Raw genomic sequence first — 21865 nt, forward strand, 5'->3', positions numbered from 1 at the left:
ACCACTATGTACAGGGATGCAGTATATCCTTGACAAAGAACTGAAAAACAAACTGCATTAATATAATTTTAAAATCAAATTAAACACTTCCAACATGACTGAAGAGAACAACGTCCAACAACCACCACCCTGTTGAATAACTGCTGAATATGATAAAAACAGGAGAATTTTAAAAAGAGGGGAAGATTTAACCTTCAGCAATAAGTACATACAGGATGCAGTAATCAATATCCTAACTGACTCAGGCAGGCCCAACTTCCCAGCAGGGTTCTGGACTGGTGTAGCAAGATTCATGGAATGAAAATTAACAGGTAAGAAAATTTCTCTTTCCATATCATGCTGCTACACCAATCCAGTGAGGCCTGACAGGTGGGAAATACCAAAGTCCCACTAATGAGGGAGGGAAAAGTAAGGGCCACCTAAGGATACCAGTACCATAAGCTGAGTTCCCTTTCACAAGGGCATCCAAGCGATAATGCTTCACAAAGGAAAGCAAGGATGATCAGGTAGTCGCTCTGCCTATAGCCACTATTTCCACCCAGGAAGAGGATTGTGCCCTAGTACAATGGGCATGAATAAGCTCAGGAACCCACCAGCACCTAAGCAGCCAGGCAGGAGAGAATGCATCCCTAATACTAAGAGCTAAGGTAACTCTACATGGACAAACAGCTTGTCAGGCCTCTGAAAGAACTGGACATACCCAAATAATGAAGGCAAATATAATGAACATCTAGATACTTCAAAATCTTGTTCACATCCTGGATATCTTTCCTTAGTGCTGGCAGAGTGACAGGCTGACACAAATGGAATACTGAAATCACTATAGATAAAAAGGATGGAAACAGACAATGCCTGAATTTCCAAAATACTGCTCACAGAAGAAATCGCTACCAGAAAAAACAGCCTTCAAGGTAAAAACCATCAAAGAAGCCTGTTTCAGAGGCTTATAAAGGAGACCAAAGCACTCAAGACCAGAATGAGATCCCATTGAGGAACCAATGGTTCGAAAGGAAGATGCAAATCTTTAACTCACTCCAGAATAAATGATCCACATCTGGAAGAATTGCTACTGAAGCTTGCCTTGAGCAGGAAATAGCCACAACCTGCAGATTCAGAGAATTCAAAGCCAAGTCCTTCTCCAACCGTGACTGAAGAAAGGCTAAAATACAGGGAGGATCCGAATTCCAAGGAGAAATTGAGTGTCCCCTGCAAAAAGCTTAAAAATGTGCCAGACATGGCTATAAGTCAGAGAAGTGAAGGCCTTACGAGCACTCAACAAGATGTAAACAGAGGAAGAGGATTCCTTCTTTAAGTAAGGCATTTCAAGAGCCAAACTGCGAGAGAGAATGGAATGGGATCGTCCTTGACGAATGGACCTTGTACCAGGAGTACCTGAGTATCCAGCAGATGGAGGGGAGAGTCCACCTGAAGCCTGCTTAGAACTGTATACCACAGTCTTCAGTACTAATCTGGTGCTAAGAGGATCACCCAATCACTCTTGGCTTTAATCATCTGCAGCCCCTTGTTTACCAGAGGGAAAGACATAAAAGTGGTCCTCCTTTTGTCAAGGTTGCACCAAATCATCCATGTGTTTGGAGATGAACTCCTTGCAAAGACTACAAGAATTCAGGAACCTTGGTACTCTTGCGAGTAGTCATCAGATCCATATGGAGCACTCTTCTAATCAGATAACTTGCTTATACATTCACATGGCCAGCAATATGGGCTACTGATAAGATCTTCAGATGCTTCTCTGCCCATGGAAAGAGAAGATCCATCTCCTCAGACATTTCCCGACTTTCGGTTCCACATTACCTGTTCACATATGTGATTGCTGGCACATTGCTGGACAACACTCTGACCATTTTCCCACAAATGAATAAAGCGAAATGTCAGAAAGTCAGCTGTAATGCTATGGTTTCCAGATGATTGATGGTTGACAATTCCCGAGAAGTTCAGAGCCCTTTGAATGGGTTTCTCAACTGAACAAACTGGCATCCATTTTGACCAGAAATCAGGAAGGAATCGCCAAGCTGACAGCCCACATCAGGTTCCGTGGAAACAGCCACCATCAAAGACTGCTCTTCACCAATACTAGCAAGAGAAGACATGCCACATAATCCTGATACTGAGACAACTACCAAGACAGGAGAGCTGACTACAAAGGGACCCATGTAAGCTCTAGCTCAAAGCTCCAAATACAAAATGATAGCCATGGAGCCCAGAAGTCAAAGTCAGTCCTAAGACTCATGCTCAACAGAATCCTGTAACACCACTCCTTCTGAATTAACATGTCCATCCTTCTTTCCATCAGCTACACACAATCGATCTCCATATTAAAATGTGCTCCCAGACACTCCAGAGCTTGAGAAGGAGCAAGACTGCTGCTCTTTTTGACAAAAACTAAACAACTCAAGTCTGATACGACTTGGATTGCTCTGCGGGATGTATGAATACCTTCTTGATACAAATTTGATCTGATCAACACATTGACCAGGTAGGGAAGAATCAAAACACTTTCTGCAAAAAGTTGACACCACCCACCACCATTACCTTGGTGCATGTCCATGGCACGGTCACCAGCCCAAAAGGGACTGGAGCTGAAAATGTTCCAGCAGAATACAAAAGTGGAAATACCACTCAACCTCTCCCTGATGGGAATATTAAAGTACACATCTACCAGGAATAAGGAGTCACAGAATTCGCCCTGATGGATGGCCATAACAGACAAGCAAAAGGTTCACTACCTTCACATCAAGAATGTATCTCAAAAGATTTGTCTTTCTGGGGAAGCACAAAATAAATGGAATAAAGACTTATTCCCCCCCTCCATGATGGGCACCATAGCAACCATCTTCAAGAGCAGAAGCCACACCAAAGCATTGGGTGCTGCCCTCCGCTTGGTCACCATATCACCTGGAAAAATCATAAAGGCATCAAGGATAGAAGCATGAAGTTCCAGAGTGGAACGAAAATGGATCACATCCAAGACCCACTGTTCTGAGGATATGTGGGTCAGGTCCAGGAAAAACTGTTGCTAGCAAGAGTTAACCCCAGGGAAAGACCTGCTTAGCTTCAGTAAGATGACTGACGGGGCTCTAGCGATGGGGACTGAATCCGCCCCTTGGCTTTCTGAAACTACAAAAGGACTGACCTTCTTCCCTTGCATCCTGTGAGCCTTGCAAGGAATAAGAAAAGATTGCTTTCCTGACCAATAGCACTTAGAGTCCTATAGCTGACCTTGAACATGATTAGCATTAAAGGAAAACTGTGACTTATTGACTGGGAGTCTCTGGGACTTAGGATCCACAAGATTCTTATCTGCTCCAGATCTTCCCCGACAAGGAGCTTGCCAAACAGGAAGCTTATCCAGCCAAGACTCCAACCGTAAATTTGCAAACCAGTTGAGAAGCCAGAGAAGCTTCTCAAGGAAGCTGAGGAAACCATGATCATAAAGGGCACCAGCTGAAATGCCATAGATTATATTCTAACTGGGTCTCCGGAGCTGCTGAATCCAGCACAAAGAAGCTCCAATCACAAAACCCTACTAAGTGAAATTCAGACTGCCAGAACTGAGACAGTAAACAGGGGTTTCAGCTGAACTTCATTCTTCCAATCCTGGGGAACCTCAAGAGAAATGCTGCTCTTGACAGGAATTGCAGTCCGACTTGTGACCAGTGTCCAAAGCATCAGTATTAGACATCAGAAACAGATGCTGTACAGTGGCAAGAACCAAAAGGGAATAACCTAAGAAGGTTTCTTCCACCCTTGAACCCACTCTCAGGGATCTCCCATTCAGATAAAGCCATCTCTCAACTTCAGCATAGAGAGGAAAAAACCCCAGAGGACCAGCAGCACCCCCATAAAGATCATGGCTTCCCCACCCACATGCCAGAAAAATAATCTCTGAAAAGGAGCTGTCTCTGGAGTTGTATGCAGGACAGCGATAGTAATGCTCCTGTTTCTTCATGTCAGCACTGAGATAGCTTCTGCTTTGCTGTAGCATCGGGTAACGAATGAACCCTCTTCCTAGAACAGGTCACTCACCCTGTAAGTAAGGAGACTATAAACTGGTTTGCTTCAACTTGTACGTGCTGCAAAAAGGCCCTTCTGTGCAGAGCTCAGAGCCACTGCTGTGGTTTTTTTTTTTTTTTTTTTTTAACTTCTTCTTAAAGTGACAAGCAGGCAGGGAAAAAGGAGGGGGCGGGGCCAAGGATTCTCTTCAAAATACCAGATAGCTGAAAAAGGTTGAATTAAAGACCCCTTTCTATTGTCTCCCTTTTTTTTTCTAGAGAGACATTCTCCCCTTCCCCTCGTGACTGGGAACCTTACATTTGGCCTTGCTCTCATGGCATAACCAGGTATCTGATCCATGGTAATGTCAGCATCTTCTAAAAAATAAAAATAAAATCCTGCTTTACCACCAGTGTGTCCTACCCTCTACTGGAGGCAGAGTTTACTTGGAGCTTCTCTGTGTTGTACCATCTATCCTTAATGTGATGGAGAAAGTCTTTGTGCTCTGCTTCCATCTGCTGGTAGGGGAACCTAATCCATTTGTAAGAACTCTCTGGACTGGCTTGGCAGTATGATATGAAAATAAAAATGTTGACACTATTTGCCACAAAACATTCTCATCTGGCACATTTAAAAAAGCATCTTCTGTTCCCTGTCACTGATTTTCTTGTGCCGGAAGATTCACCTTTTATCCATTGCTAACATTGAGATTTTGCAGCTCTTTCCTGATTGAGTTAAACATTTTGTGGATATTATATTAACTACATTATAGCAAATTAAAATGTAGGATGATCAAATGGATTAATGGCAAAACTGCATTCTATCCATTAGGAAGACCCAGATATGTTTTGAGATTCTGGGTCTGATTTATCAAGGTTTTCTAACATTACCTGTGGAAAACCCTTTTCTAAATTAGATCTTTACATATCTATTCCTCAGCCTGGCAGTGCTGTGATATCTTTTTTACAGAGTGCCCATCCAAACTCTGAAGAGAGCTTTGCCCCATACTTTAACTCAGAGAAACAAAATTTCTGGCTACAAGAATGATGGATATAAGGGAGGGTTTAAAAATATTACAGCATGTCCTTTTGCAACTGAATTATAAACCTTTACAGTATATACTATATTTACCGACTAAGAAATGTATCTTGTGTATCTCTTTAAAAATATGATTTTAAAAGGAGTTTATTCATTTTAGCTGGCAAGACTGCCTTTGTGGCTACAGAAGAACAAATCATTTTCAAGGACTGTGCTGAAGCTTACAAATCAGGGCTTACAACAAGTGGCATCTATACAATGACTGTACCCAACACAACAGAACATATCAAGGTAGGATATTTTCTAAATATAATAAACTAAATAGTGTTAGATTTGATATGCAGAATAAAAGTAATCTAGAGAGAACCACAAATATTTCTAGTCTGATCAGTAAATACATTTAATTAAAGAACATATTGTCTCTATTGGTAATGTAATAGAATCATCTCATGCATTTTTTATTGTGCAAGTCTAGTACTTAAGGCTGAGTATTAATCCTAATATATATTTGCACATGTTACGGAACAGAAAAGAGACTATTCTAGAATTTTAATATGGCAATTAGATTATAAAGCATAACAAGGGTGCCAAGTAAAGGGGGTGGGTGGGAAAGCTGTATCTGAAGAAAACCATCTCCATCCAGTTTCCCCTAATCATAGGGGAAACTGGATGGGGATGGTGGGTTACTAGATAGAACCTAGGATAGACAAATTCTTGCCCACTTTTTCCAGCCCCACAGCACCCAATAAACACTTTTACCACTCTCCTAGTAGCAGGGTAGGTAAATCAAATAGTCATCACATGGTACAAGCTTTTAGAATTTTTGATAAGCAAAATAAATTAAACAGGCAGTGAATAATAATAATGTAGGAGAAAAGAATAAAGTATAAAATGGAACACTTGTAGATTTTTGTATAAAGACTATCACTTCACTTACATTTTCTATTGGTATTACATTACTAAATTCAAATAGTGGCTTCAGTTCTTAATCAGCTACTCTGAATTACTATAACTTAGCTTACAAACACTGACAGTTATCCAATATAAGAGATAAGATCTCATTTCTCCCACATTTTTCATGCAGAACACAACTACTTGGGTGTCAGTCTGCATTAGGATACATTTTTTTAACCACCCAATTTCTGAAGAAATTCAGAGTGCTCAAAGCTGCCTTATCTCCAAGAAGCTCATATAAAATTAGTTTTCTTAGATGGGCCAGAGGATCTGGGTGAGCATCTCCTCTAGGTAAGCCCCAAGCCTAAGTTAGATGCATCTATAGTGAGAATAATTTGATGTGGAGGACTATGAAAAGGGAGACTCTTAGTCGAACTGGAGAGCAACTAGACAAACATTTTCTTAGCTTTTCCGAGATCACATGCAGCCCTGAATCCACTGAAACTTCAAGGTCTATTGGACTTGTCTCCTAAGAAGTTAAGAGTAACACGAACCATTGTAGCAGTTAGGTCTAGCATTCTCAACATTGGCCAGGCTAACATTTGCTGACTGAATTTTATTTCATGTTGTGGATGTGACTACTTAATGATCTAAACAGGGAAATAGACCTTGGCTTATGCTATGTATAATAAAGCTCCTTTTAGCTTCATTAAGATAATGGACTCAGATGAGTTGGGAAAACTGATGATAAATTCCTCTGAGTGATAATCCACACCGATTTGTTCATCCTTGCGGGAAATATGCCCTTAATCAGCCAATTGTCCAGTTAGGGAAATACATGCACTCCCACCTTGTGAAATATGACACAACAGCCATAACACATTTGGCAAATACCTTTGAAGAAGAGCTAGGTCAAAGAGTAGAACATGAAACTATTAGCACTGTATTCCTAACATACACTGAAGATATGACCTGTGACATGCATGTAGTCCTTTGTAGATGTACACCTCCTTGAGCTCCAAAGATAGATAGTCTCAATCTAAAAGAATGAGAATTGTACCTAGGAAAATCATCTTGAATCTTTCCTTTTTCTTCCAGTTTCCTTGGGAACTAGTAAGTACCTAAAGAAAATCCCCATTTCTCTCTTGTGGTGGGACAGTTTCAACCATATGGTCTGCAAGGATGAAGAGGGGGAGGGGGCACGGGTCATAAAGGACCTGAATTTACTAGTGGGTACGTGGCATTCCAAAACCATTTCATTTTGAGTCCTCAAATCACTTTCCTATACGGTTCTCCTAGGGCTATTATGGCTTCAGTTACATAACCCATTCATTAACTGGTATTCAGGACAGACTGTCTCTTGGTCTCCTCTTGCTTCTCTTCTTGTGTTCTAGACCTGGAGTCTATAGCTTCCATCTTTGTGACCTCTGTAATGGAAATACCCACAGGCCTTCCAATGTAGTATCATGCTTTTGCAAATGCTTTGAGCAAAAAGCAAGCAGAAATGTTCTTTAGCCATTGAGAGTATGATTGTGTCATTGAACAGAATTGTACACAGTATTCAAGGTGCGGTCTCACCATGGAGTGATACAGAGGCATTATGACATTTTCCGTTTTATTCACCATTCCCTTTCTAATAATTCCCAACATTCTGTTTGCTTTTTCGTCAGTTCAGTGTGCCGCAGCACACTGAACTGACGATTTCAATGTGTTATCCACTATGACGCCTAGATCTCTTTCTTGGGTTATAGCACCTAATATGGAACCCAACATTGTGTAATTATAGCATGGGTTATTTTTCCCTATATGCATCACCTTGCACGTATCCACATTAAATTTCATCTGCCATTTGGGTGCCCAATTTTCCAGTCTCACAAGGTCTTCCTGCAATTTATCACAATCTGCTTGTGATTTAACTACTCTGAACAATTTTGTGTCATCTGCAAATCTGATTATCTCACTCGTCGTATTTCTTTCCAGATCATTTATAAATGTATTGAAAAGTAAGGGTCCCAATACAGATCCCTGAGGCACTCCACTGTCCACTCCCTTCCACTGAGAAAATTGTCCATTTAATCCTACTCTCTGTTTCCTGTCTTTTATTTATTTATTTATTTTTAGTTTTTATAAACCGATGTTCCTGTATAAAATACATATCACACAGGTGTACAAGGAAGTAAAACTGTCGCCTCGGGGGCGGCTTACATTGTAACAATTAACAGAGAAACATAAAGGAGCATAAAGGAGCTTAAAGGAGCATAAATGAGCTTAGATGAGCTTACAGAAACAATCATGACTAATTAAGTTTCAATAACGAACTCTTCAGTTTTAGCCAGTTTGCAATCCACGAAAGGACATCGCCACCTATCCCATGACTTTTTACTTTTCCTAGAAGCCTCTCATGAGGAACTTTGTCAAATGCCTTCTGAAAATCCAAGTATACTATATCTACCGGTTCACCTTTATCCACATGTTTGTTAACTCCTTCAAAAAAGTGAAGCAGATTTGTGAGGCAAGACTTGCCCTGGGTAAAGCCATGCTGACTTTGTTCCATTAAACCATGTCTTTCTATATGTTCTGTGATTTTGATGTTTAGAACACTTTCCACTATTTTTCCTGGCACTGAAGTCAGGCTAACCGGTCTGTAGTTTCCCGGATCGCCCCTTGAGCCCTTTTTAAATATTGGGGTTACATTTGCTATCCTCCAAGTCTTCAGGTACAATGGATGATTTTAATGATAGGTTACAAATTTTTACTAATAGGTCTGAAATTTCATTTTTTAGTTCCTTCAGAACTCTGGGGTGTATACCATCCGGTCCAGGTGATTTACTACTCTTCAGTTTGTCAATCAGGCCTACCACATCTTCTAGGTTCACCGTGATTTGATTCAGTCCATCTGAATCATTACCCATGAAAACCTTCTCCATTACAGGTACCTCCCCAACATCCTCTTCAGTAAATACCGAAGCAAAGAAATCATTTAATCTTTCCGCGATGGCCTTATCTTCTCTAAGTGCCCCTTTAACCCCTCGATCATCTAACGGTCCAACTGACTCCTTCACAGGCTTTCTGCTTCGGATATATTTAAAAAAGTTTTAACTGTGAGTTTTTGCCTCTACAGCCAACTTCTTTTCAAATTCTCTCTTAGCCTGTTTTATCAATGTCTTACATTTAACTTGCCAACATTTAGGCTTTATCCTATTTTCTTCTGTTGGATCCTTCTTCCAATTTTTGAATGAAGATCTTTTGGCTAAAATAGCTTCTTTCACCTCCCCTTTTAACCATGCCCGTAATTGTTTTGCCTTCTTTCCACCTTTCTTAATGTGTGGAATACATCTGGACTGTGCTTCTAGAATGGTATTTTTTAACAAAGACCACACCTCTTGGACCTTTTTTACTTTTGTAGCTGCTCCTTTCAGTTTTTTTCTAACAATTTTTCTCATTTTATCAAAGTTTCTCTTTTGAAAGTTTAGCACGACTGCCTTGGATTTGCACCCTGTTCCTCTTCCAGTCATTAAATCAAATTTGATCATATTATGATCACTATTGCCAAGCGGCCCCACCACCGTTACTCTCTCACCAAGTCCTGTGCTCCACTGAGAATTAGATCTAAAATTGCTCCCTCTCTCGTCGGTTCCTGAACCAATTGCTCCATAAAGCTATCATTTATTCCATCCAGGAACGTTATCTCTCTAGAGTGTCCCGATGATACATTTACCCAGTCAATATTGGGGTAATTGAAGTCTCCCATTATTACTGCACTACCAATTTGGTTAGCTTCCCTGATTTCTCTTTGCATTTCACTGTCCGTCTCACCATCTTGACCAGGTGGATGGTAGTATACCCCTATCACTATAGTCTTCCCCGACACACAAGGGATTTCTACTCATAAAGATTCAATTTTGTATTTAGTCTCATGCAGGATGTTTATCCTGTTGGACTCTATGCTATCCCGGACATAAAGCACCACACCTCCTCCCGAGTGCTCCTCTCTGTCATTGCGATATAATTTGTAACCCGGTATAGCACTGTCCGATTGGTTATCCTCTTTCCACCATGTCTCTGAGATGCCAATTAAGTCTATGTCATCATTCACTGCTATACATTCTAATTCTCCCATCTTACTTCTTAGACTTCTTGCATTAGCATACAAACATTTCAAAGTTTGTTTTTTGTTTGTATTTTCATTCTGCTTTTTAATTGATAGAATTTTTTACCTCAGGTGAGTTTTTAGTTACAGGCACTTGGACTACTTTTCTAATTATTGGAACCTCACTGTCGGGATGCCCGAATTCTAATGCATCATTAGTATCCTTTGAAGATACCTCTCTCCGAAACATGCACTGCTGAGCGACTGTCGGCTTTCCCCTTTGTTCTAGTTTAAAAGCTGCTCTATCTCCTTTTTATAGGTTAGCGCCAGCAGTCTGGTTCCACCCTGGTTAAGGTGGAGCCCATCCCTTCGGAAGAGACTCCCCCTTCCCCAAAAGGTTCCCCAGTTCCTAACAAAACTGAATCCCTCTTCCTTGCACCATCGTCTCATCCACGCATTGAGACTCCAGAGCTCTGCCTGCCTCTGGTGACCTGCACGTGGAACAGGGAGCATTTCAGAGAATGCTACCCTGGAGGTTCTGGATTTAAGCTTTCTACCTAAGAGCCTAAATTTGGCTTCCAGAACCTCTCTCCCACATTTTCCTATGTCTTTGGTCCCCACATATACCACGACACTGTGCCTGGTATAGGCACAGTGAATCTGGGACGCAATTGCCGCAAAGACAGAATTTCCATGGAAAAAATGAACTGGCTTTACCGAGAGAATAGTAAAGAGAACCATGTGAGCAGGGTAGTAGTGACTCCTGGTGGAAGGGAATGCAGGCTGCAGCCCCTGTCTGCCAAAATGGCAGTCGCAAGGAGAGGAGTTGGTGGTGGCAGGCTGTGGAAACGTTCTACATTTCTACACAGAAAATGCCTGCCTACCCCCTCCCCCCAAGAGCTAAAGGGGGAAAACACAGGAATGTGGGAAGACACTCTCCACAGAGAGGGAGGAATAGGGAGTAAATGTTCCCCTACAGTTGGTAGGAAATAAGGGTAATCCCACACACGCATTAGGATGGCATCTTCCCCTTTCCACCACATGCAAGTTCTGAGCCTCTGGAGCAATAGACTTCTTTCAGAAGAGTGCACACACAGAGGATGAAGGAGGATCCAGTGCCAATGAGGGCGGCTTCGAATGTAGCAGGAAGACGCTCTGCAGGCAATGAAGAAAGGGGAGCCAGGTACCAGAGATAGAGGAGAATAGTAGTGGTCAGCGAGGGGAGGGGGGATTGTGAGGTCTGGAGCCCACAAGTTCCTTGCTACCACTTCTGCCGAATCCTATAGGAGTGTAGGTGAGAGAGAGCAGAGAGGGAGAGATCATGTACGAGTGAGCATGAGAGAGAGAATTCCAAGGGAGACCTCCTCTTGATACAGACCTAAGTCAGTGATGTGGCCCCGGTTAACAAACGATTGCCTACCTCGTCACCATCACCGTTGTTATGAGGCTGTCTCATACATTCTCCATCTTTTCTATCAAGAACATTTCTCAATATTCCTGGATAAGTAGTATGGTTGCCATGGAAAATGTGATAATGTAAGACATGCCATGGTGGATCATATCAAGATCCTTCAAGTGCAGCAGCTTATCTTAGACAGTGGTCAATCTAGGTTACAAGTACTCAGGATCCCAGAGAATTGTGGCAATCTTTCTAGTTCATAACCAGGGTTAAGAAGTGGTTTATAGACTTTTCCTCCAGGAACTTGTCCTAACCCTTTTTAAACCCAGCTATGGTAACTGTCTTTGCCACATCATCTGGCATCAAATTTCAGTTTGTGTAAATAATTAAAAAAAAAAAAAATCACTTTCTCTGATTTGGTTTAAATGTGCTACCTATTAGCTTAATTAAGTGCCTCCTCTAATCCTAGTACTTTTGGAAATAATTGTTCTCTATTTACCAGCTCCATCCTTCTCATGATTATACAGACCTCAATCATATCTCATGTTAGCCATCTCTTCTCCGTGCTGTAGAACCCTAATCTGCTTAGCCTTTCCTCATAATGAAGCTTTTCCATCCCCTTTCATTTTGGTCACCCTGGTCTTTACCTTTTTCTAGTTCCACTGAGGCTGATATTCAAAAAAAGCTAAACTTCTAAATTTAGGCTTCTAAGTTAGATTCCTATGTTTGGCACTTATTTTCAGTTGAAAAATCACATAAATTTTGGTCCCGAACTTTTTGTATCCTAAATTTAAGACTGCTATTCATATACCTAGATTAAGCAGCCTAAGACGTAGATTCATCAAATTGCTATAAAAATAGCGAAAATAGAACCTGTGATAAAAAAGGGCATGGTTAGGATAATTTGCAGCCTGCCACATCGCATAGGCAAATAATGCATGCTGTGTTACGTCAGCGCACGGTGCATTGTTTTAGCGTGTTGTGCATAGCATCTCCGCGTACTGCGTCATTTTACATGGCTAGCGTAAATTAGTGCGTGGTTCATAATTTTTTCGTTTTATATATCCTGGCTTCCTGCAGCTACCTCTTTGAATGTGTCAGGCACAGGAGAGAGAGGAGAGGAGAGTTGGTGAGTGGTTTAGTGAGAAGGAGCTTTTTCTGATTTGATTGAGTGCATTGTCTGGTCTTCTGTTGCCATCTATTTATTTATTTATTTAGAACTTTTCTATACCGACTTTCCAATAACAGAATTACTGATCAATTCGGTTTACATTTTGAACAATAACAGTGACAAGCAAATGTCTTACAGAGAACAGGAAGAATAACTTGGAAATGAATATATGGGGTTAAACAAAGAAATACAATATACATAGCCTAATATAGGCAGAGGCAGATAACTTCTGTGTGGGGTTGTGTATAGCTTTTAAGACTGTCAGGAGGTTGGGAATTGCATTTTGTACTTTTGGGCTGCCAAGGAGTTAAAGTTGAAGAATTCTTTGGGGAATTCTTTGTGATGTTCTATGGAATTCTTTGTGTTGTTCTATGGGGTATTGAATAGGGGTTCAAAGAGTTTTTAGAATTGAACTTGTCTAGTTCTTGTATAGTTCTCTTATAGGTTGTTGACAACAACTGATGTTCTTATATAGTTCTCTTATGGTTTGATTGAAAATGATTTAAAGGGGGACCTTGGCAGAGAAGCTTGTGCTGTCTGATGTTATGGAAAAGCTTGGTGGAAGAGCCAAGTTTTAAGTCTTTTTTTGAAAATAATGGGGCATTGCACTGATTTGAGTTCCGGCGGGAGCGTATTCCAGAGTTTAGGACCAGCTGTGGAGAATGCTCTTTTGCTTAAAGCTGATTTCATTGGTGGTATCTGGAGATTGTTTCGGTAGGCATGTCTCACTGGTCTAGTAGAGGTGTGGAGTTGGAGAGGGGTTTTGAGCATGAGTGGGGCTAGGTTGTGTAGTGCTTTGTGTATTGATGAGAGCACTTTGAAGAGTATTCTGAAATTGACGGGCAGCCAGTGTAGGCTTTTTAAAATGGGTGAGATGTGGTCTCTTTTGTTGGTCTTGGTTAGGATCCTTGCCGAAGCGTTTTGCAACATCTGTAATGGTTTTAAGGCGTTTGCTGGTAGGCCTATTAGAAGAGAGTTGCAGTAATCTATTTTCGTGAGTATGATCGCTTGTAGAACCAATCGGAAATCTTGAAAATGGAGTAGTGGTCTGAGTCTTTTTAAGACTTGTAATTTGAAGAATCCGTCCTTTACTATGTTATTGATGAGCGCTCTGTAATTCATTTGGTGATCAAGTATAACTCCTAGATTTCTGACTTGTGGTGACAAAGTTATTTCGGTGGATAAGTTGGTGCTGGGAAGTGAGTAGGTTCCATCTTGAGAAATGAGTAGGTATTCTGTTTTGTTTTGATTGAGGATAAGATTTAGGCTTGTGAGTAAGTTATTGATGGCTTGTTGACATGTGTTCCAGAAATCCAGAGTTTTTTGGAGAGATTCGGTGATGGGGATTAGAATCTGTACATCGTCTGCGTATAAGTAGTGGATGAGTTTGAGGTTGAGCAGGAGTTGGCAGAGTGGGAGGAGGTATATATTGAATAAGGTTGGTGAGAGTGATGATCCCTGAGGGACTCCCAAGTCGCAGGTGATTGGTTGAGATTCTTCCTTGTTGACCTTGACTTTATATTGTCTGTTCTTAAGGAACGATTTGAACCAGTTGAGAGCTGTATCTCTAATTCCAATGTCTGACAGACGATCTATTAATGTGTTATGATTGACCGTATCAAATGCTGCTGATAGGTCTAGTAAGATGAGTAGACAAGGACATCTTTTTTCAAGATTCAGTAATATGGAATCCGTTAAGGAGATTAGGAGGGTTTCTGTGCTTCTAGATTGGCGGAAACCAAACTGGGCTGGAGAGAGAATGTTGTTATCATTTAAGTATTCTGTGAGTTGTTTATTTGCTACTCGTTCTAGGATTTTAGCGATGAACGGTAGATTAGCTATTGGGCGAAAGTTGGATGGGATATCTGGTGAGAGGTTGGGTTTTTTCAGGAGTGGCTTTATGATTGCCATTTTGAGAGAGTCTGGGACTAGCCCTTGGGATAGGGAGCAGTTGATGATTTGTGCAATGGGTTTGGATATGGTTTTAGCGCATGAGATGAGGAGATTGATGGGAATGGTATCCTGAGGATGTGAGGAGGGTTTGATTTTTTTTAGGATATTTTATATCTCTAAAGAGGCAGTCATTTCGAATTCTCTCAGGCATGTCTTTTGTGATGGGAAGGTAATATGTGGTGTGACTGGCGTAAAATTGTTGTTGTTCTTGGACTGCATTAGTAGGTTTGGGATCTTATTCTTGAAGTAAATTGCAAGTTCTTCTGCTTTACTTGCCGCTTTATCATCTGGTATGTCTGTCGATGGAGGTTTCGTGAGGGATGAGATTAGTGAGAAGAGCGCTCTGGGGTCAAAGATGAAATGGTGTATTTTTTGTGAGTAGAAATCTCTTTTTGCTTGGAGGATGGATGTTCTGTATAGGTGCATCGTGGACTTGAATGTCGAGAGGTTAGAAGCTGTTGGATTTTTACGCCAATGTAGTTCTTTTTTTCTGAGCTCCTGTTTTATGGATTTTAGTTGTGGTGTGTACCAGGGTTTTTTGTTGTCTTTATTTGTTCGGGCAGCTTTGGTGATAGTTGGGCATGAAGCATCGGCCACTTTTTTGGTGATGTTGTCCCAGGATAATATGGCTGAGTCCGCGTTTGTGAAGTCCAGATTGTTAAGTTCAGTTGTTAGGCTGTTGTTGATTGTCTCCTGGCTGCATATTTTCCTGAATTGGATAGTGTTATTTAGCTTTTTTGGAGGAGTAGGTAGGTTTATTTTTAGTACAGTGTTGATCAGTTTATGGTCCGACCAGGGGATTGTGAGGCATGTGGGGTGAGAGGAGGAAGAAAGTTGCTGATTTATGAAAATGAGGTCCAGCGTATGGCCTGCTTTGTGGGTAGGATCTTTAATTAGTTGTTTAAAACCCATGAAGTTTAGTGTATTTAGGAATGTTTCACAGCTCGGAGAGAGAGGAGATACATCCACGTGAAGATTAAAGTCCCCCAGGAGTATCGCTGGTGTGTCAGTATTAATGTGCTTAGTTATATTTTCAATCAAAGGTGAAGGATCAGATTCTAGGTAACCTGGGGTAGCATATATGAGACCAATTTGTAGGTGGGCAGCTTTAAATACTGCGAATTCCAGGGAGTGTGATGATATAGTAGTTTTTAGCTCCATTCCCAATGATTTTCTTGCTGCAAGGAGGAGACCGCCTCCTCGTTTTTTGAGTCTAGGAATAGAGAATATGTTGTGCGAGTGCGTAGGGAGTTGGTTGATAATGGCGATGTCTTCTGGTTTTAACCATGTTTCAGTGACTGCAAAAAGGTCAGTGTTTGTTTCCAGCAGGTAGTCATGCAGGAGGTGAGTTTTCTTAGTCAAAGACTGTGCGTTCAACAGTGATAAGGTGAAGAGTGAGAGGCCGAGTAGTTGGTTTAGGGGTGAAATGATGATAGGAATGAGTCTTTTTTGTAAGGATTGTGGTGTAGCTTGTTTTTTTGTTGTGAATCTCCTGAAATTGTGGATGATGGGAATAGTTGATAAAGTCATGTTTGGTTATGTGAGTAGTATAGTTTAGGTTCGCTGTGCTTAATTTAGATGTGGTCCTTTGAATTGGTGGTAGGATAGTATAGTGATGACCCTGGGGTGTAGATTCTGATTGGCGGTGATGAAGATATAATATGCTTGCTGAGGGCTTGCAGTAGTACGGGTTGATGTTGAGAGTTGTTCTGTACTTACTGCAATTGTCCAATGGTTGCATTAGTAGGATGGTGATGCTCCAGATGTCTGCACTCAGGTCTGCACTAAGGGGCGCACAAAGGGGCAGGCCCCTTTGTCGTGCTCCTTCGGCGCGCGACGCCCGGCGCGCGACGCCTAGGAGCTGTGAAGAATTTAAAGTCCAATCGGGGCTGTCCCCCGATTGGCTGGTCGGCGAGGGAGTCCAGGCGCCGGGTTGGCTGCCGAAGATGGGAGCGCTGGATTGGCTGTCGGCAGCAGAAGCGGAAGCAGCAGAACGGCGGTGGAGCGTCTGCGGAGAGAAGGCAGGGGGTGCCTCGTGGTCGGCGCTGGAGGCGGTCGCGGGTAAGAGGGAAGTAGTAGGCCTTATTTCCCTTTATCTTGGCCTTTTGTCTTCTTTGTTGGAGTGAAAGTTTTTGTTAGTCCAGTTTGTCTGTCTGTCTTTTGGTGTGGAGGACTGGTGGTGGTGGAGGAGTGAAGAGTAATAGTGGTAGTGGAGTGAGGAGTGGTGAATGGAGTAATGTTGGTGGAGGAGTGTAGAGGAGTTGTGTTTGTGGTGAGGAGGATGGAGTTTGAGAGGCATGAGGAGAGGAGGGGAAGGAAGGAGGAAAGGATGTGGGCAGGAGTGCTAGGGGAAGGAAGAGTAGGAATAGGGACAGGAGTAGAGATAGGCAGGAAGGAAGGGATAGAAGGCGGCGAGAGGGGGAAGGGGATAGGCAAGCAAGGACAGAAGGAAGAGGACGGAAGGCTAGGGATAGATAGAGGGGTCAGAAGGGAAGGGAGTTTGCAGGGCAGGGGCAGGAGGGGAAGAGAAAGGAAAGGGAGTGGGAGGGAGTGTGAGAAAAGGGAGGACACCTCTCTGGAAGTGGAAGTGGCATCCACCTTCTGGTAGCCATGCAGCAGGATGCCCTCATCTTAGGGGTATCAAGTTCAGTGTCCAGGAAAATGGGGTGGTCATTGCAGGGGTCCTTCATCATTATGCCAAGCAGTTTGGCAACTGGGCGGCCAAGATCTCAAAGGCATCCAAGGGCCAGATCTGGTGCAACATAGCCCAGGGCCTCTCCAGGCGCAGCGGAGTCCAACGAAGTGGGAAGCAGGTGGCTCGCAGGTACTGGGACATCAGAGTGCAGCTGAAAGCCAAGATGGTGGCCAGAAATAAATATATAAAGTGGACCGGAGGAAGAGCCCCTTGTCCCATTGTCCTCACGCCCATGGAGGAGCACTTCGTGCAAAGGCTGGGATCAGATGTCTTCGAGGGCATGGCTTAGCAGCTGGACACCACGCGAGCCATAGCCAGTAAGTTGACCTCACCTGTAAATGGGCAGGCAACGCGTGTCCACATCATTTGGCATAAGATGCTCATGATACTAAAAAGCAGAGTGTACCTCTGATGCCAAATTAAAAAAGAATACTTGCTGCCATTGGTACTTATATCTTATGTTTTGTTTTCACAACTCTCGCCCACGAAGTTGCAGGTCCCAGCTAGGAAGCCCCAGGGACCAGCAACGCAGCAGCCCTTTTGCACTGGCCCTTCCTGATGGATGCCCTGACCCAGGTGAGCCAGGAGGAGGCAGCGGCTCAGGAGCCACTGTAGTTGCTGCAACCCCTGGGGGTTCATCCAGACCACTCAATGTGTCCCTCAACCTCTCTGGCTTCATGGAGGAACTAAGCCTTGAGTGGGATTCAATAGACTCATCACAACCTTGAGCCAGCACACCATGGTGTCTGCCCGAAGCATCACACCCTTGGCAGGAGCAACCCAGAAGCCCCATCATGCCACATTTGGAGGCCCAAATTCCTGCACGCCACACCACCATCAAAGCAGTGCCATCAGCACTGGCATAAGGCCTGGCATCAGCACCAACATCCCTGCCACCAATAGAGGAGTCTATGCACGAGCAGCTGGACCAGCTCGAAAGGAGGCATGGGGTACACCTTTGACACATATGGGCAGAGCTAGTGTGCCTCAGGAGGGCTGTGAACAGGCAGAACCAGATTCTGCGAGATCAGACTGCTGCAAACACACAATGTTATGACGCTGGTCGCAGCAGTCAACATGTACTCCCTAATAAAGTGGTCACTGCTTTGAAAAATACACTGCTTGTTTGGCTCCTTTATTGTGTGGTTTTTGTGTTAACGGTTCACTAGGTATAAGGCTTGCCCTCCACATGACCTTGTATGCTAGAATACCCTTACACATTCCAAGTAGTCACTTATTTAGCAGGCAAGACCATATGGGGTAGGCCATACAACTGAACGCTCAGTATATGTTCCTAAGGAAGAAAGCAAGAGCTAAAGAAGAAGTTTATTACTGAGGACCTTCTGTATTGCCTCTTGTTGCCTTCTTCACACTACATACTCTTAGCTAAATTCTGCTTACATGGGTCTGTAAGATGGACAGTAGCTAGTTGGGTGACAGTATACTGTGTACATATAGAGCTTGTGTGGTATTAAGGGAAAGTTAGAGTCATTTTCACACAAGTCTTGATCTTCAACCCCCTCACTTGTATCATGACTCAAGACTGTCCCCAACCATTTGTACCTTTCACAGTAAACCAAATATGACGTCGTCTTGCTGATAGCTGGAACAGAGTATCAGCTGCTGTGTGACAATTAGGGAGGAGGAGTGAGGGAGTATTGTGTTGAGAATGTCCACAGGCCAACAGCAGAGGCCTAGAGGGCTGCTGCTGATTGGGACCAGGCAGACTTCCACAGACTGGCTGGAACCCCTGTACTGGCATGGCTCAGGGATCTGTATAATAAGAGTAAGGTAAGGATGAGCTTACAGATAGTAAGCTCATCTTAAGGTAAGGATGAGCTTACAGATAGTAAGCTTACAGATAGTAAGCGCAAATCCCCTTGTCCCAGCACACTTTCCACCTACAAAACTGCCCTCCACCACTACAGGAACTCTACCCTAAAGGCAAAAAGGGATTTCTACGCTCTCAAGATTCACGACCTTACCTTCGCCACCAGAGCCCTCTTCTCCTACGTATCCGAACTAACACAACCTAACACACCGTCCATCCCCAATGAACAAGCTCAATCCAAAGCCGATGAACTAGCCCTATTCTTCCAAAGTAAAATCACTAATCTCTTAACCCTCCTGCCACCGAGCCCCACCCCTCTGACCAGCTCCTACCACCTCCTCAACAAAAAAATCTCACTGGATTCGTTCAAACCTACTACCGCATTAGAGATCCAATCTCTGTTAAAGAAAATGAAACCTTCCACCCATCCCTTCGACCTAATACTGTCAAAACTGCTCCTGCTAATACCCGAAACCATCTCCAAACCACTAGCGGACATTATAAACTGTTCCTTATCACAGGGAATCTTCCCCGACGCCCTAAAAACCGCTTCTCTTAAACCACTACTAAAGAAACCAGACTTGGATCCCAAGAATCCAAATAACTTCCGCCCTATCTCCAACCTGCCTTTTGTAGCAAAGATTTTGGAAAAACTGGTCAATTCACAACTCTCTAACTACCTCAAAGATCACGAAATACTACATCCCACACAATACGGGTTCCGCAAGGCTTTAAGCACTGAAACCCTACTCTTATCGCTAACAGACCACCTCATCATGGGCTTGGACAAAGGACAGTCCTTCCTATTAATTCTATTGGACATGTCGGCAGCCTTTGACACTGTCAATCATGCCACCCTCCTTAACCGCCTTTCGGACATTGGAATTACAGGCACTGCTCACTCATGGTTCAAAACATTCCTTTGTAACAGAGGTTACAAAGTTAAAATCAACAATAAAGAATCCCCACGCTACAATTCCTCACAAGGAGTTCCTCAAGGTTCCTCACTATCCCCAACTCTATTCAACATATACCTTCTTCCTCTATGCCAACTGTTGACGAACCTACAACTAAAACATTTCTTATACGCAGACGACGTACAAATTCTGATACCCATCAAATAATCTATCACAAAAACTCTCAAACAATGGGAAAACTGCCTCCAAGAGATCAACTGACTCCTCGCAAACCTAAACCTAATTCTAAACTCGGTCAAAACGGAACTCCTCCTCATCACCCCCGAAAACAGCAACTCCCCACAAATTGCTCCAGTCAGCACCATTGTTACACAAGCTAGAGACCTAGGCGTAGTAATAGACAAACATCTGAATTTAAAAACATTTATTAACAACACAACCAAGAACTGCTTCTACAAGCTGCAGGTAATCAAAAGAATGAAACCACTCCTACACTTTCATGACTTCCGAACAGTCCTACAATCCGTAATATTCTCCAAGATGGATTATTGCAACTCTGTCTTACTAGGTCTCCCGTCCTCATCCATCAAACCACTTCAGATGCTCCAGAATGCGGCAGCCAGAATTCTGACAAATTCCAGAAGAAGAGACCACATCTCTCCCATTCTAATAAATCTACACTGGCTGCCAATACACTACAGAATCCTACACAAGTCCATCACCATCATCCATAAATCCATCCACTCCCAAGCCCCTCTCAACCTACAAATCCCCCTCAAACTACACACATCATCCAGACCCATCAGAGAAGCCTACAAAGGATCCCTGACCGTTCCCCCAACTAAATCAACACACCATATAGCATTCAGAGACCGGGCCTTTTCTACGGTGGGCCCCTCTCTTTGGAATACCTTACCACCTGATCTTAGACTTGAACCTTGCTTATTAACATTCAGAAAAAGGCTTAAGACTTGGCTATTTAAGCAAGCCTTTCCCGAGTCTAATATCCATTGAGAGACTTTACTGCATTATGTAAATAATATACATAAAGAGACATTACCGCACAATGTAAATTAATTTACTTCTGAAAAGATTCTATTATTCATGTCTATTCTTCTCTTCTTCCTTCCTTCTCTTCTTCCTTCCCCAGTTTCAAAAACCCTGTTATATTGTAACTTTTGCTTCCTCTGCACTTGTTAAAAGAACAAAGTTATTGCACCCCCCTGTTCTTTGTAAACCGGCATGATATGATTATATCATGAATGCCGGTATAGAAAAGCTTTAAATAAATAAAAATAAATAAATAGTATCCAGATCCTGAAGGCAGCCCGCTATGGGGATGGCACACTTATCTTTTGAGTACGGTCTAACTGCAGCACTTTGTGCACCTACACATGGGCAATAAGTATGTTCCTGAAATGTTTGTCATCAAACACTGATGTGTGTGGCAGCTTGTCCATATCTGCTAATGAGTTCGAGTACTTCCGTGACACTGATTATGTATACCAAGCCACATAAAACACATCTGTCAGAGGCATATATGACACCTACTTTGTCTGAGCTACTGACATGGACCCCTCAAAGTCTTAGGTGGCACTAAATGCATGTCTGGCAAGAGACCAACACACCATCATGCCAACCACGATACCTTTGGAAGCAGTAGGCCTATACGTTCAGCAGCTTGTAGGTTCAGTTTCTCTAGCCTTAACGCTTTTCACAGAGCAGATCATTGAGTATATAGGAGCACATCTGCCCTGCTCACCACTAACTGTAAAAGTGACTTACACCACATGAGGCACAGCCTAAATAACAGCAGCTCTTCCTGATTCCCCACAAGTCGTGACAGATATGTGGATCAGCAAG

General features: G+C 42.7%; 2 protein-coding genes across 11 annotated transcripts in view; one reads left to right on the forward strand and one right to left on the reverse strand.

Moving 5' to 3' along the window:
• Positions 1-21865, reverse strand: part of MCPH1 (microcephalin 1) — a 714835-nt gene that overhangs the window by 304782 nt on the left and 388188 nt on the right. The window lies entirely within an intron of this gene.
• Positions 1-21865, forward strand: part of ANGPT2 (angiopoietin 2) — a 201989-nt gene that overhangs the window by 143737 nt on the left and 36387 nt on the right. Inside the window, 1 exon segment of the mRNA XM_029595750.1 lies at positions 5213-5343. Coding sequence (XP_029451610.1) covers positions 5213-5343 — 131 coding nt within the window.

This window comes from Rhinatrema bivittatum, chromosome 3 (assembly GCF_901001135.1).
Source record: "Rhinatrema bivittatum chromosome 3, aRhiBiv1.1, whole genome shotgun sequence".
Lineage (NCBI taxonomy): Eukaryota > Metazoa > Chordata > Amphibia > Gymnophiona > Rhinatrematidae > Rhinatrema > Rhinatrema bivittatum.